Below are 16431 nucleotides of genomic sequence, written 5' to 3'. Positions count from 1 at the left end.
CAGTATTATGACGGCCTACTAGCATTTCCAAAAACATTAGACTCACAGAGAACATCTCTTTAGGGAAACCACAAAAGTTACAGAAAAATTTTGTTAGACGTTTTTGTTCAGTAATTTATGCTCTATCGCCCGTTTATGGCAGTTTATATCGTTTACACCATATATTATTATTATTATTATTATTATTATTATTATTATTATTATTATTATTATTATTATTATTAGGCGTGACAGATGTGAATGTAAAAATGAGCAACAGGTGAGCGAATTATTCTGTCATTTAAACTGGATGTGACTGACTGATTGGAGAAGAATGGAGTTAAAGCTTCTGGTCGCGAATTTTTAGTGCATCCCTATTGGAGACATCAATGAGAAAAATTTGCCGCTACAACTTACTCGAGTCGAATTTAATTGACTATTACACGATTAGAAGAAATTATATAAAGATTACAAGAAATAAAGTACTCGAATACAATGAAGTATTAATTGACTTACTAAAATTCTATTTCACCAAAACGTTTGAACGGTGCCGCCATTTTCAACTGACTATCTATGCGGGAAACAAATGACGATCGTAAAACATATTTTATAGTACCGTAAAGAATGTTCAGTTTGAAATGTTGGCAAACAAAGAAGTGATAAAATTGTAGCGATAAACAGCCATAATTGGTACAATCAATATATTTCCGAACATCACAGGTATTATTATACCGTTACTGTTAAACATACATGCGCATGTCACTGAAGATCATTGCTTCCTCCTTGTTGAATCAGTCTAGCAAACAATATCACATTATCTTTAAGAACTGAGCTTCTACATGTGATTTTGTGCAAACATGTCAAGGACCTATTGCGATTTTTCCTGGAATCTCTTCATGTACAGCTTGATAGATAGTAGATACACTAACAGCGAGTTACTGATCACTATTGGCGGGCTGGGTCATATAGGTCAGGCCGCACAGTCATAACACCTAACACTTTCTTCTTATCATGTCGCGGTACACTCCGTCTTGAAACACAATATTCTTCCACACGTCCCGTTACTAACCACTACGTCAGTTGACTAAACAATGTCATGATGACTTATATTTTCTTGACACGAGGTCCTTCAGCTGCGAGCATAGGTAGGCATATTATTTTCATTCTTCCTCTTTCCTCTTTCCTCTTCCCCTCCTATGCACATTTATGATGTGACGCAACACACAGCTCGCTCACTAGCCAAACAACCAAGGACAGGGGCCATTAACGCTGAATCGAGCTGTACGCCTTATGGCTAGTCTTCTTCTCTTTCAAGTGACGCATTTAGTATAAATTCCAGTTCTTTTCCTTGTTCTAGATAACTTATCCGTTTCCTATGTCCTGTATATTGCCTACATTCAGGGCAGTCCAGAAACTCATTGATTGCCCCTTGTATTTAGGTCTTCTGATATTTAACTTTGAAAACTTCATTTCCTTAATGATTTTTACTTATGCGCATATAAGATTCCCTTTACTTTTTTCATTAAAAATGAGGGAAAGACGGTTTCATATGCGAGGAAATACGGTATTGTCCAAATCGTTTGGGACAACCTACCTGTATATACAGAACAAAAGTGAACTTTTGCTATTTTGCATATGTGACGCATGATACCATGTCTAAGATGTTGATTTGTGTGGTTTTTTCTCTAAATTTGATAGTACTAAGAATGAAATGATGCTCTCTGGTTGCACAGAGGATGCAGACGTGTCCCGACCTGCACTCAACGCGTTGTTCCTGGAGGACGAGAGTGGAGAGCGAGTCTGCGGCAGCATAGCGTGCCCGTTCTACAGCCCCACCGTGGACATCCTGGACGGCAACTCAACAATTGGAGTCGACGCTGATCTGCTGTTTGTCCTGCCTTGCAAAACTTCTGCTATGTTAGCCAGTGTCTTCCTAGGCTGCTCGGTCATGGGTAAGTGTGCGTCTTACCCCCTGCGGTGGCTGAGTGGTCATACCTTCAGCCTGTTCCGCAGGCGGTCCAAGTTCGAGTCCCGGTCAGGCCTAGGAATTTACATCGAAAAATCCATAGTGACACTTGTGGCGGGCAAATTCACAGTTGGCGTTCTTCTCGTGGTTCTTCCGCTTCCCAACATTAGGCATCTACATCATTCCTTCAATATTTATCCATTAATCAGGGGCGGCTTTCGAAGAGGGGCTGCGGAGCTGCAGCACCCCCAGACATTTGTGACTCTTGTCTCGTTTTATGTTGTGAAAAACATTTATTATACAGTCTCTATTTAGCGGCTCGAATTTTTAAAAAATTTTCGCTCTCAATGACATGCACGCAATCGTTAGTGAAGTCACTTCCTCCCCTGGTGCTGCCAGAGCGAAACCAGAGACAAGGACTATAATAGGGTGAAGCCACTTCCTACCCTGGAGCTGCCAGTCTCGTCTCGGATGCTTTGCGCGTTAGTTTTACCCCTCCTCCCTGCTGCCGCTTGCCATGAATCCAGAGTTTTCAGTCGCTGCAAAATTTGCAGCAGTTTGTCAGTAGCGCGCAGTTTTAAATACATTTTCTTTAATGTTGTGAGTATAACAAGTGCAACAATGTTTAATTCTGTACAATATTACAGTCTATTCGGTTCAGTACCTTAACAATTCAGGAGAAATGTGAAATTAAGTGCCCATCAGTTGAATCTCATAATGGAAAGAGCCGCTAAACAAAATACAAAGACTCGCATATTTTTTGCTCATTTATCAAGTATCACTGCTTTCTTCTCTCGATCTCCACACAGTCTGTATTAGAGTAAGTGTTTCAAAGACAATTCCATCAGCTGGGGCAACAAGATGGGTTTAATATAACAGTAAATGTTGTTCATGAGAAGAAGGAGCCATTGCTAGAATGTTTTCAAACCATAATGGATTCTGAAACATCTAACATCACAATAAACGAGGAAAGCGCCCTGGTGCGTACTCTTGAATATCCCGAATTCAATTTCTGGCTCAGTTATTTTTTTCATTTATTGATGTATCATGTATATATATTATACAACCAACTACAACATCGCCAGTTAGATATTTCTAAGGTTCAAATCTGCATATAACAAATTAAATTATGATTTATTTAACGACACTCGCAACTGCAGGGGTTATATCAGAGTCGCCGGTGTGTCGGAATTTTGTCCGTAGGATTGTTTTAAATGCCAGTAAATCTACTGACATGAGCCTGTCTCATTTAAACACAACTTAAAAGATAAGGCGCATGGAACTAATCTTTAAATAAAGTAAGTTACTTGGTTTATTTTTGTATGCAGCCCCCCTTAATTCAATACCCACGAGCCGCCACTGCTCCATTTCGTCATCATTCCATAGCATTCCCAGAACGCACGGAGGGGGCTGGCCTATGGACGAGTGAGGTTGCCTGCTCTAAACCTGAGTATTATTCTATCTATTAGTCCCCCTTCGGGCCATGAATGGTGGGTTCCTATCACCACGTCAGATTGTGGATAGAAGAGACGGCCTCCAGATATGGAGGGTAGTTGCGGACAGCCGATAAGGGGGTGGTCCTCCAGCTTGGGGGCTAGGCGAAGGGCTAACAACCCATCACCGTAAAAACAGCTTGTTACGAAACTTCAAAATAAGCCTCGGAATGGGACTGATTCTCTGGCACGACCACAGCAAAGAAATAAGGTTATGAGCAGGCTTCGGTCCTGTGCACAGAAAAGCATGAAGTTCAGAACGCACGAGAGTTGGTGTTGTGTTGGTCGAGTGGAGTGGGAGATGAAGCCCGCCATTACTTCGTGTCTCAACATGTAAACAGTCCGTCACAGTACGGCACAAAATATATTTCATCCTGTACAGATGCAGTATATACAGTACATTCCTAGTGTATACAATAAATCTGGGGTGTTTGGGTAAAGGGAGATAAGTCATAAAAATGAGTTCGGAGATAAATGAAAATTAAACTTAGAATCCTTATTGCAAATAATTTTCTACACAAATAAAACACATCAACTGCTAGTATTCTTTGATTTTTGCACACCCTCTTGTATAATTTAACTTGTGTGTTCATCTGGGGAACAAAATTCCACCTGGACAAAAAAATGACTTATACCCCTTTACCCGAACACCACAGAAATGTACCATTAAAGTATTAACTTAAGTTGTAACCTTCAATCAGGTGTCCCTACGCCGAAGCCTGTTACACGTACCGCAGCCAGGCAGCAATAGGCCTACACACAACGGTAATGCACATTACAAACCCACCTGTGCTGTTGCAGTCACCCCTCCACACGGGTCATGACGTCATTTATACTCCGTGTACTCTAAACCTCATACCGGTTACTCTGTGTCCCTGGTCCCGAAGCCTGGTTATGAGATTTGTGTTATGGGCCTGTAGCACGTATGGGCGAATCCAGGAAATGCATATAGAGTGTTAGTTGGGAGGTCGGAGGGAATAAGACCTTTGGGAAGGCCGAGGCGTAGATGGGAGGATAATATTAAAATGGATTTGAGGAAGGTGGGATATGATGGTAGAGACTGGATTAATCTTGCTCAGGATAGGGACCGATGGCGAGCTTATGTGAGGGCGGCAAAGAACCTCCGGGTTCCTTAAAAGCCATAAATGAGTTCTCCTTCAGGAGAGGACACGGACTGGGACTGTCTTCGCGCGCAGACCGCTCCAGGGATGGAATGGTGTGCATACTCTAAGCCCCCCGCGCCTCGCCTCCGAACTCCTCTTCACCCTACAACATACATGGGCACAATTTTCGGTTACGTGAGGCACTGGATTGGAAATAGTTTGTTTACTAGGAGAGGAGACTGCAGAGTAGGATGGGAAATATAAACTGCTGTGACCTGCGTCACCTTATCGTAATCGCTAGGGCGGTCAGTGGCAAATTATTAAGAAAGCGCTTGGTTAACGGGAGACTCTCGAAAACTTTTATTCAATTGGGCAAATTAAGGGGAGTGGGTAATGATGGCCCGTTCGATTAAAAAATTTCAGTACAAAAGTTTAGTTCAATATTTTCAGGCTTTTAGTGCTCAGAGTGGAATAAAAATTCCCATGCTTATACAGGGACATTTTATTTTTACTTCAATTTTTATTGTACCTGAGTTTTTGAATGTACTTCACTCCCACCCCTTCTACTAATGAAGTTCCAACTCCACACAGAGCCAAGACAGCAGGTAGTAAGCAGTACTGAGTTAGTGAGTATAGTACGTTCCAGAAATATGTTCGCGTTTTCCAGTGACGAAACAGCTTTCAATATTGAATCATATTTTCGCACAGGTACTGTCCGTTTGTCTATGTCGCATCCCGATTTCCCCCACCTGCTTCTGCTCGCCCCTCTGTAAAAGCTGGGCTGTCTTAGCTCTTTTCTGAAAACATTAATTTCTCTTAGGAATTGGGCGTTTACGTAATATTATACAGCTGTTTAATTTAACTTAAATAAAAGGGCCTCGTTAAGTAATTAACTGTCACGTGATTTCCTCCCTTTCTACAATCCTGCGGCATAACCACTTGGACGGACAGTAGATAGCATGTCTGAGTAATTTTATATTTTCGGGTCGGGCAGAAGTGAAGATTGAATTAACAGTACGTCGAGTAGGTATAGAATTATTTCAACATGAGTTACTAGTACGAAGGACGAAACTGGCAATTGGAATTAGATGCAATAGTCTATAGTGCGATAATATGCACAAAAGAACTGAAGCCTGTATCGAAATGAACGGCTACCATTTTCAAAATTGTGTTTAAATATTCATATTATGATTATTTTTCAATTTAACTTCTTTCTCTATATTGTACGCTAATGTGCTGTAGACAGTATAATATACACCGCATAATGAATACGTTCGCATGGATAACTCAGTTCGTGAGTAAAAACACTTATTCTTAATACAGTACTGTACTTTCATTAATGAAAAACCTAATGAAAATTATCAAACTCAAAATCGCGATATTTCCTAGTTTACGTAAATGGATGAACTACTTTTCATCCTTCCTATACCTAGTAGAGTGATTTGTGTTTGACGCCAGTATCATCGAACTCCAGTCTTGGAGTGGGGAGCAAGCGGTGTTTCCGGTTCTCTAAAGGTATAGACAGGTTAATATTAAAAATGTTAGTAAAAATAAAATGATGTCCCTGTACAATCAATCATTCTGAATTCAGTGATATAAAAAAACTAATTAGTTTCGTATCCAAGTGCAAAAGAAAGGTCCTAACTGATAAACTGTTTTCCCACTTTGCTAAGTGTACCTCATTCTTCAGGTGCACATTACTTGCTACAATCTTCACTCATATACTTTGTATTTTTTTTAAGTTATCTAGTAATGTATATTGTAAATTCTGAAGCAAAATTTAGTTAAATATTTCACCCCTAGTGAAACAGAAAAAAATATTGACTTTGTTTAATACTTTTTGCAATTTTTTTCAATGTATATATATATTTTTTCTCGTGTTATCTGTTTGATATTATTAAACCCATAGGTCTACTATGTAGAACATAGGCTGAAGAAAACACTGTAAAAATGTCATATAAATTGATTGAGTAGTTTCAGAGAAAAATGCACCCAAGTTTCAAAAATCAACTTATTGAAAACTGCAGTTAAAAAATATAAGAATGTATGAAGTACATGCACCGCTAAATTTAAAGAGGCCACTTAAAGGACTTATCTGCAGAAATACCCCAAATAATATTTATATTGTTTTAAAGAGCAAGTTCTTTACTTTTTTTAAACACATAATAAAATATCGGGATTTTGACCCCTAATCACTACCTGGTTCCCTTAATTCTGCAGCTTTAATCATAAACCTCTTTACTATTTCTCCGTCGCTGAATCGATTTAAATCACAGGCGAGAAATTGCGTAACTAGCCAATAATATTCCATCACGTTGTCTACGTTTATTTTCTTGAATATTCTGGCGTTTATCAAGATTACTCAATAGATTTGCACGGTCTCGACCTAAAATAATTTCAGAAAATCATATTTTGTTTTCTACGCACATTTGATATTTTTTAAATAAATTTCTTTTGGAAATAATACGTACAAACAACATTTAATTGCTCGTACCTTTTAATGCAGCGTGTTTAAGGTATAATGTCATATTTAGTATACTATGCAAATGTTAAGATCATAAATTTTCTTCGGAATAGTACGAAAAATAACATTTAATTTGTCTTACCTTCTAATTCAGCATGTTCTTTATGACATAAGGATTAATGTCGTTGTATATTAAATGTATTAATGCCTAATAGGATTTTCGAGCATAACAACCATCGTATGTTCTCCCCTTCTAAACAGCAAAAAAAAAAAAAAAACTTCCATTTCTCATGAAATAATCGTTTTCTAACGCGTACACATTGCTTTGATAATGCCATTATGCCACCACTGATATTGCTTATGAAACTGATATAGAACCTGCCCACGCCTAGGAGCTGCATTAGGGAGGGATTGGGACTGTGAAGGTGATGTCACTCAGAGCGATAAGCTCTGTGAAGGTCAGTGAGGCATTATTTCTCAAGTGAGGCACGATGCCCATCTCTGCCCTACAACTACATGATCTCTTTACTTTTCCGCGTAGGCCTCACCGCGGTCCCTCAACCCCGGTCCCGCGAGTTACCATGAGCCCGGTGAAGAGACTGTGCATAGCACTACCACCAACAACGAATAACCACATATCCACGGGGTCCAACTTAGTGGTGGCCCGCAATCTAGGAAAGAAACGGAGATGATAATGAAAGAGGGGACATATAACTATGATGGCGGAATGAATCCGACGTGCAACGCCGAAAGTTACCCAGCTAATCATTAAATAGTCGCCAAACGCGAATTTCGCCACGTAAATAGTCCCAGCAAAGCTTGCATTGCAGGTGTGGCCTTGACCGCTGCATTCCTTGACCGGATCCGGATGTTCGTGTACCAGGACCCTCTGGAGAGACCCACAGGTGTGGCGGCCCTGCGTGCAGTGCGCAATGCCTTCAGGGACCCAAGACTGCAACTCGCAGCGCCCCTGGCTGTTTTCATTGGACTGGAGCAGGGCTTCATGTTAGCCGATTTCAGCAAGGTATACTGCACAATAGCCACATTTTTACTTTATCATTATAATAAATATAAAAAGTATTATAATAGGCCTATTATAAATTTGGATTTGGAGATTTTTAATCAAATTGATCTTTTTTTAGCATTCCTGATAACAAAAATGTTTTGTGCGAGATCGTGCGTATTTGCTTGTTTTCCGCACAAAACCAATACGCGGTAAGTGTGAAATACCACATTCAGTATTCCCAACGTAACACACATAACAATTTCCCTCTTCTTACCGCTTAAGCGCCACATTCATTTTACTGCTTTAGGCTTTTAACATATTATTTTTATAGACGTTCAATATAGTAATAATTATAAAATGGAAACTTACCACTGCAATTTCACCTAAATGGCAATGTTAATTATTGTTTTTAAATATTTGCAAAAATTAAGTAAACTCTACTACTCCACGAAACTTATTGCATTCCTGATACAAGTAACATTAAGGAAGCCGTGAAAAAATCAACAAGATTCCAGATGCCGATGTTATTATTGCAATATGTTATATAAATAATATTGTTAAAATATTAAAATGAAAAATAAATCATTACATAACCTTACCGTTTGTTTTAAGTTCGCATTTATAGACTGGGGGAAAAAAAAAGACAGACGAATATCACGGCCTGCTGGAGTATAGTAAACACAGAAAACATTTTATAGCAACAATGTTGAAGAAAGATATTTTGGTTTTCCGAAGTTGCCGTCATTAAACAGAAACCAAGATGGAGATTTCATTGCAACTAATTAGAAATTCGTCTTTCAGGTATGTAATAAACGATCTTCGCACAAAATAATGTACGATACACGAGCGGTATGTTTGCTTTCATGTTCTCGGAAATTAAAAAAGCTCAACTACGTTTCGTTTTTTCAATCTTTTCCTCGACCATGAAAACGTCAACATACTGCTCTTGTAACGTATATTACTATTTAGCGTGCTGTTGATCTCTAGTAAAATTTGGATATACAGTATTTTGCTCATCCTTAGTATCCGCAAGTTAATTTATCTGGTAACAAAGCACATGAATTATAACAATACTTTTATCAAAAATAATGAGTCTTTATATGTAATAAAAATATGTAATGACGGTTTAAACTAAAATCAATTTCCATGCTAAGCCTCGTAACACACTACACCGAGAACTATGAACTATGTAATATGTGTGGAAACAGCTAGCAGTGCTTATATCTTCACACTACAGCGAGAAATATGTTGCTACAAAGTGGAGTCATCTCTGTATAGCCTAGATAATTAAAACACGAATTTTATACGCCATACGAAAGGCAGTTTGATCAAAGACCTTGTATAAGTATAAAACTAAACAAGGTTTTTGGGTTTAATATGCGCTGATATAAATTAAGTTACACAAATTTGGACATTTGACTTTCTATTAATTGTACAATTTCATTCGGAAATTGTAAGATTAATAACAATGGATAGCTTTGGTACTATGTTTGCCTATTGGTTTTATTGTTCTTAGTGAATGAAAAGGAATTTAATATGTTGTCAGGCTATTTTTTTTTCAAAATGTCCTGCTTTTTTCCTTCAAATGTCCTGCTTTTGAACATTTTGATCTGGTCACCCTATACGAGAGATGCAATTGGACTGCTGCGAACAATCGCGAAACACACTCAAATGAAAATAAAGAAATGTATAAATTATAGTATTTATCCATACACCAATTTAAACCACACAGTTTATAGTTGAAGCACGTGAGGAAACAAAACTTAATATTCTTATTTGGATGCAGATCAAATCAATTCATAAAGACCTTTGGATACTAGTTGAAGAAAATTAATTATAACCACAAATATTATTATATTATTGCCAACATGATAAAAGGACTGATATGTCACATACTGTTAAGATTTGAAATATGTCTTAGACGCCAGAACAGACTGTGGCCTAAGAAATGTGGCGTTGGCGAATAACAGTAACATCGTAGTTGTTTTATTACCATATTGTTTGTCCACAGTCATACGTGGTTTGTGCACTGGGCGTCCCTAACGTCAGCCTTGTGTTCCTGAGTCTGGGATCTCTTCAGTCCCTGGCTGCCTTCACCCTCAGCATGATGCTGCGTCACATTCGGCGGTGCATTGTCATTGGTAAGATGCTTTTTCCAAATTAAAAATTATTTTAAACCACAGCAAGATAGAGGACTTTTTTAGTTCCTGCTTGCTCAGAACGTTATATATATATATATATATATATATATATATATATATATATATATATATATATATATATATGCAGTGGCGGCTCGTGATAATTTTTGTTGGTGGGGCCAGATATTTCACAAATTTTGCAATATGCGTTAAATAACTTAATGCACCAAGGCTTTTTATTTCATTTTAGTTAATTAATTCGTGGCGCTACAGTCCGTGAAGGGCCTAGACCGACCAGCCGGCTACTGGCCTCACGCCCACATGTCGAAGCAGAGGTGGACGATCATCCAACCAGAAATGGAGGTATCGTGTGGTTAGCACGATGATCCTCCAAGCCGTTATAGCTGGCTTTCGCAACCGGAATTTTAGTTAATTAATTCTACTTAAAATAATATAACTAAAACTACCACTTACATAATAACGCGAATTCAACATTAAACTCACCAATCTGCAGAATTATTTATAAAGAGCATGTGCTCGTTTGTCTTTCTTATGGCAAACTTTTCGACGACTCTGTTCTTAAGTTAATAATAATAATAATAATAATAATAATAATAATAATAATAATAATAATGATTTATTTTAGCTGGCAGAGTTAAGGCCGTAAGGCCTTCTCTTCCACTCAACCAGCAAAAAGTGTATATACATATGCATGAACTTACAAAGAATTCAACAATTTGATTAAGTGAGACATGTATACAAGAGTTATATACGAATTAAACAAAAAATACTATGAACTATTAATTAAACACTGAAATAAACTGTGTAGCAGAATTAAGCTAAAAGACAATCCAAGTTCAGTTATTTCTTTTCTGTTTGAAATATACGAGTGACAGATTGTGCAAATAAAATATCCATTATTATTAATATCAATAGATATGATAGGTACATTTATAAATATTTCTTTCTATTTCTTGCCTTAATACACGAACATTCTTATATTTTATAAGGCTCTATCGTGTTCAGCAGTATCAAATAACATAACCTATAATTATATTATGTTTATAACAACCATTAATTATTAATGGATATGATAGGTACATTCATAAATGTTCAATTAACTGTATTACTAAACGAAAATTGTCGTTTTATAAAGCTTTATTATGTTTAGCAGTATCAAACACCATAACACGATAACAACTTGGAGAACAGTCAACCTTCTTATTGTCCGCCATTATTTACATTGAAAAAAAAAAACAGTGTCTCCAACAGAGTGTAATACGGAAAGTTGCGAAAAAGTAGTTGTAAAGTCGCTAGATTTCTCATTATCAACAAAGAAAGATTAAATTTTGTCACTATGGGGTGCTAAAAAGGTCACTAAATCCCTATTTAAGCAATATAAAAGTTAAAAGAAATTGTTGTTGAAAAAGAGTTAAAATCGCTAGATTGGCAACACTGAACAAACCTGTCCGCGCATCACGTATTTCTCCTGTTTATGCGATGTTGCCAAATCCTTTTCACGTGAACTTAGATTGCATTTGAACCAAGGTAATTTGATCGCAGAAAAGTTTTATACAATAGAAGAAGTGTCTGAACTCGGTTCACTTTTCGATCTTCGATCAAAGTTGATCTTTAGTCAGGGAGTTTTATACAATTGGGCCATTGAATGTTAATATATTTCAAATAATATTAGATAATAGAAAGAGATTATTATGAGACAATTTTGAAAATACAGCACTATCAGGATGATGTCTAAAGAATGAAGTAACAATGTAGTCAGTGATAGTTTAAATCAGTAAGATTGGAGTGAAATGCTAATAAGGTTATCTTTTAAGCTGTTTTTTAAAGATGTTTATTGTCTTGCAGCCCCTAATACTTTGTGGCAAGGAATTCCATTGACGCGAGGTGGATACTGTAAAAGATGATGAATAACAAGATTCGGAATTTGATGGAGATGCTCCTTAAGAAAAGAACAGAAAGCCAACGAATTCAGCCTATCTTGACCCATGGTGTTTCTGAGAAGTGTTTTTTATCCTGTTTAATGTGCTGAAACTCCGTCCTAACACAGCTGTTGAAATAGGTGTTGTTAGTGCGATTCGAAGGGCTTTTCCTATTTCAGAGAATGAATCTTCAAAGGAGTAATTCATAAAAAACTGAACAAATCATACACAGAGGACATGTCTTTAAATGTATCATTTCGATAGATCACTAATAGTTCATCAACAAATTTTGCTTTCGAAATTAAAGGACAGTCATTTTTTTTACGAAAATATTAGTCAGGTCGGTGGGGAACTTCTCTGAATGAAGCAAATTTCTTTGGATCAAGCATATTAAAGCTGCCAAATATATGTGATTGCAGGAAACGTCAATTAAATTGGTTGATAATGATTTCGCATATTTATTTGGCATCTGCCGACAGGTTTACTTGCCTACTGAGTTTAAGCCTTTTTCTTGAGGAAACGAACGTTCTTCTTCATCATCGACATTTATTTCATATCTGTTAGTGTTCTCTCTTATTTCCATTACAGCTGCGTCTGATATTCTCAATCTATTTGCAGTTTGCATCTGTGTTATATTGTACAGGGACATCATTTTATTTTTACTAACATTTCTAATATTAACCTGGCTATACCTTTGGATTAACGGTTGGGAACCGTTTGCTACCCGCTTCCATGACTGGAGTTCGATGATACTGCGTAAAATACAAACAAATCACTTTACTAGGTAGGCCTATAGGAGGGAAGAAAAGTAGTCCATCCATTTACGTGAACTAGGAAATGTCGTGATTTTGAGTTTGATCATTTTCATTAGGTTTTTGTTTAATCAAAATACAGTACAGTATTAACAGTAAGTGTTTTACTCACGAACTGAACCATCCATTCGGACGTATTCATTATGCAGTGTATATTATACTGTCTACAGCACATTAGCGTACAACAGCTGTGTCGAAAATGCCATCGTGCGCCGAGCCACTGTGTAAGCTGCAACGTGCATAGCACCTATGGAGGGAGGCGGACACCCGAAGGGAAAGTGAAGCAACTGCCTGACTTATTAACGGATTTTCATTTTCATTAAGTCAAGCACTTAAATTAAATTATATACAGTACAAGGCTACAAACTAATGTTTAGTACGTGTAACGAAGAAAGAAATGAACAAGAAAACAGAACACATTATCACAACCTAAAATTAACTGTCTTCAGAATGTCTCTGCTGCAAAGTTTCAAAATCAGGAATTATGTCACTTACTGCCAGTAAGGTATTTGTCTGTCAGTCGTGATCTAAATTTGATTTTTACTACTTTAATTGTTGAAAATAATTTTTCACAAACGTAAGTTGTAGCGAACATGGCTTCAACAGAGCAAGCGAAAGAACGAAGCTTCAAATATTTATTTTTTGCCAAAGATTTGAAAAGTTCAACATTTGCCAAGTCCTTACATCTACCTTTCATTTAACTTCACATTGTTAATCTGTGAGTTTAAATTGAAGATCTAACCGCATTACTCGTACATCTGGTGAAAAAGGATTGACGTACAGAGATAATAATAATAATAATAATAATAATAATAATAATAACAACAACAACAACACTTAATCTTTTAATGTTTCATCAGTAACATGTAGTAACTTATAATGCCGTTTTATGTTATACAACCGTTTTCCTCGTAATACTTGTGAACAAATCATACATTTAATATTCTCATCATATTGGCATCAAAAAATGCGTCCTCCCATCCTACTTGAAACTTTTGTTTTTATAGAGGTACATGGTTTCGAAAGAGACATTGCGACGATACGCCACTCGCAGGTCAGAGACAAATACAAATGGAACGGAGTTTGACTCCAGTGAGTGATAGGGTGGGGGTTTTAGGTAGGAAGCAAGGGAAATGCATTGCGAGCCACAATGTGCTCGTGAGTCGCATTTTCGACACAGCTGGCGTACAATATAGAAAGTGAAGTTAAACTGAAAAAATAATCATAATATTGATATTTAAACACATTTTTGAAAATAGAGGCCGTTCATTTGAATACAGGCTTCAGTTCTTTTGTGCATATTATCGCACTATAGACTATTGTACCTAATTCCAATTACCAGTTTCGTCCTTCGTATTAGTAACTCCTGTTGAAATATTTCTACACCTACCCTATAAGTACCTTACGTACTGTAAATTCAAACTTCACTTCTGCCCGATCCGAAAAGATGCTATCTACTGTCTGTCCAAGTGGTTTTGTCGCAGGGTCATAGAAAGGGGGAAATCACGTGACAGTTAATTACTTAGCGAGGCCCTTTTATTTAAGTTATTTTAAACAGTTGTATAATATTACGAAGACGTCCAATTCCTAACAGAAATTAATGTTTTCAGAAAAAAGCTAAGACAGCCCAGCCACATACACCGAGACACATACGTACAATTCTTCCATATACACACAGTTTTCTTAATTAAACACAGTAATTCATTAACGATATGCATTATAAAAGATAGATTATTTAGATCTAAAGGATCAAGGATAACCACTATTTGACAACATTTAGATTATAACCAAGCAAAGTACTCTATATGAATGATAATTTATATGCACATTACAATCAACCTACAACAGCGATTACTGCAAACTTCGGTATGATACACAGTTCTCCAAGACGTGTCATATTCTAAACATTGAATAACTTTAACCCAAGATTTTATCCATTTATTCATTTGATTTTAACATGATCATAATTTGCATAATATTATTTGATAAATATGTATTATAATGTAACATGAGTTATATGTACACACAATTCCAATTTAATCATATTTGAATTTACACTACATTGAAATTAATCATTTTAGCTTATTTCTTGTTACAATTAGTATACATATAACTCATGAAATTTTATCACCACGTATTACACACTGCTCGTATTGCTTTTATAAATCTAATTTAATCTAAGTTCAGATCACATAATTTTAATATATCTGATGATGCCCCACAAGGCGAAAATGTTTATATACCTTATATTCATGTAGCAAATAAACATTTGCAGATAGTTGTGTCTTTGATTGAAATTTATAACATTATTTTATGACATTGAAAAGACTGCTAAGCTTTCTATGTAATTACGTCACTTCGCCACATGAACAAGTAGTTCCGTGTGCAAGATGCACTCAGTAGCGGATTTGAAAATTCGACGTCCTAGGCAAATAGAAGGCAATTTACATACATCTCTTGTAAACAAGAGGGATTTACGTACTTATAATAGCCCCCTTGGAAGCAATTTATATCACCCCGATTATTTAACGATGCTGTATCAATTAAATGATGTAAAGCAAACACCTAATTTAGACATTTATAATGTAATTTTTATAATTTAGAAGTGTGTTGTCTAGTAACAACTGATGTCAGTCATGTTTATTGATGTTACAGCGGTGGGCTTCGTTTTTCATGCATGCCTGCTGCTGGTCTTGTTGCTGTGGAAACCGTCCGGAGATGACCCTGCCCTCTTCTATGTAATATCTGCAGCATGGGGTGTTTGCAATGCCATCTGGGAGACGCTCAATTTTAGTAAGTAATACTAGAACAGAATAAACACGAAGCAAGTTACTTTTGTCGTTGGAATAGACAGTTAAAAGAGACTGAAAGCCTATTGTACAAAAAGTGTAGACTAGAAAACCTTCGACAAATGATGAATCGGTAGAAGCCATCCGAACAGCATTTTTTGTTCAGTGTCCAAAGAGATCTGTGCCCGACAATAGGACTAAACTTCAGTTATCACATGCACTTCATCCAGATGATTATCACGAAAGATGTAAGTTTGCTTTGCTGTGGTTATGCTTAATGAAAATGATAGTGACGAACAGTCGTGTGGTGATTCTTCATCAAATACGCGACGAAATTCACGTCGTACATGAGTCACAGATTCAAACTTTGCCAGCCACAAAACACATTGCACTTTTCTTTGGACATCCATCGTGTATAATGACTTGTAACAATGGAAACTTACAGACTTAAGACTTTGAGAGTTTTATTTTCATCTGGTACTAACATTAGGGCCCACATTTCTACCTCTATTCATTCAAAAAATTTAATCCTATGAAACTCCACCATGACTTTCAGGACACTGCGTATTTTAGTGAAAATTAAGGTATTCCATATGCATCATTCTCGGACGAAGTTTGCTGTTAATATGTAATATATAGTCACCTATCCGGAGACAGGTCTGGCTCCCACAAGTGATACCAAGTAGACACAATTTATGAGGCAACTAGGCCAGGAGATAATGGAGAAGGTGGCCAGTT

At 36.8% G+C, this 16431-nt stretch overlaps 1 protein-coding gene across 3 annotated transcripts in view; it reads left to right on the top strand.

Annotated features, from left to right (window-relative positions):
* The window catches only part of LOC138692264 (protein unc-93 homolog A), a 270619-nt gene that overhangs the window by 249506 nt on the left and 4682 nt on the right, over positions 1-16431 (top strand). For all 3 annotated transcript variants that reach the window (XM_069815435.1, XM_069815445.1, XM_069815426.1), the window contains exons 6-9: positions 1713-1931; positions 7836-8029; positions 10023-10152; positions 15560-15697. In XM_069815435.1, the coding sequence (XP_069671536.1) occupies positions 1713-1931; positions 7836-8029; positions 10023-10152; positions 15560-15697 (681 nt within the window). The remainder of the gene's footprint in view (positions 1-1712; positions 1932-7835; positions 8030-10022; positions 10153-15559; positions 15698-16431) is intronic.

The sequence above is a fragment of the Periplaneta americana genome, chromosome 2, assembly GCF_040183065.1.
Source record: "Periplaneta americana isolate PAMFEO1 chromosome 2, P.americana_PAMFEO1_priV1, whole genome shotgun sequence".
In the NCBI taxonomy this organism is placed as follows: Eukaryota; Metazoa; Arthropoda; class Insecta; order Blattodea; family Blattidae; genus Periplaneta; species Periplaneta americana.
Note: the sequence above shows the minus strand (reverse complement) of the source record. Positions and strands in the feature narration are given on the sequence as shown.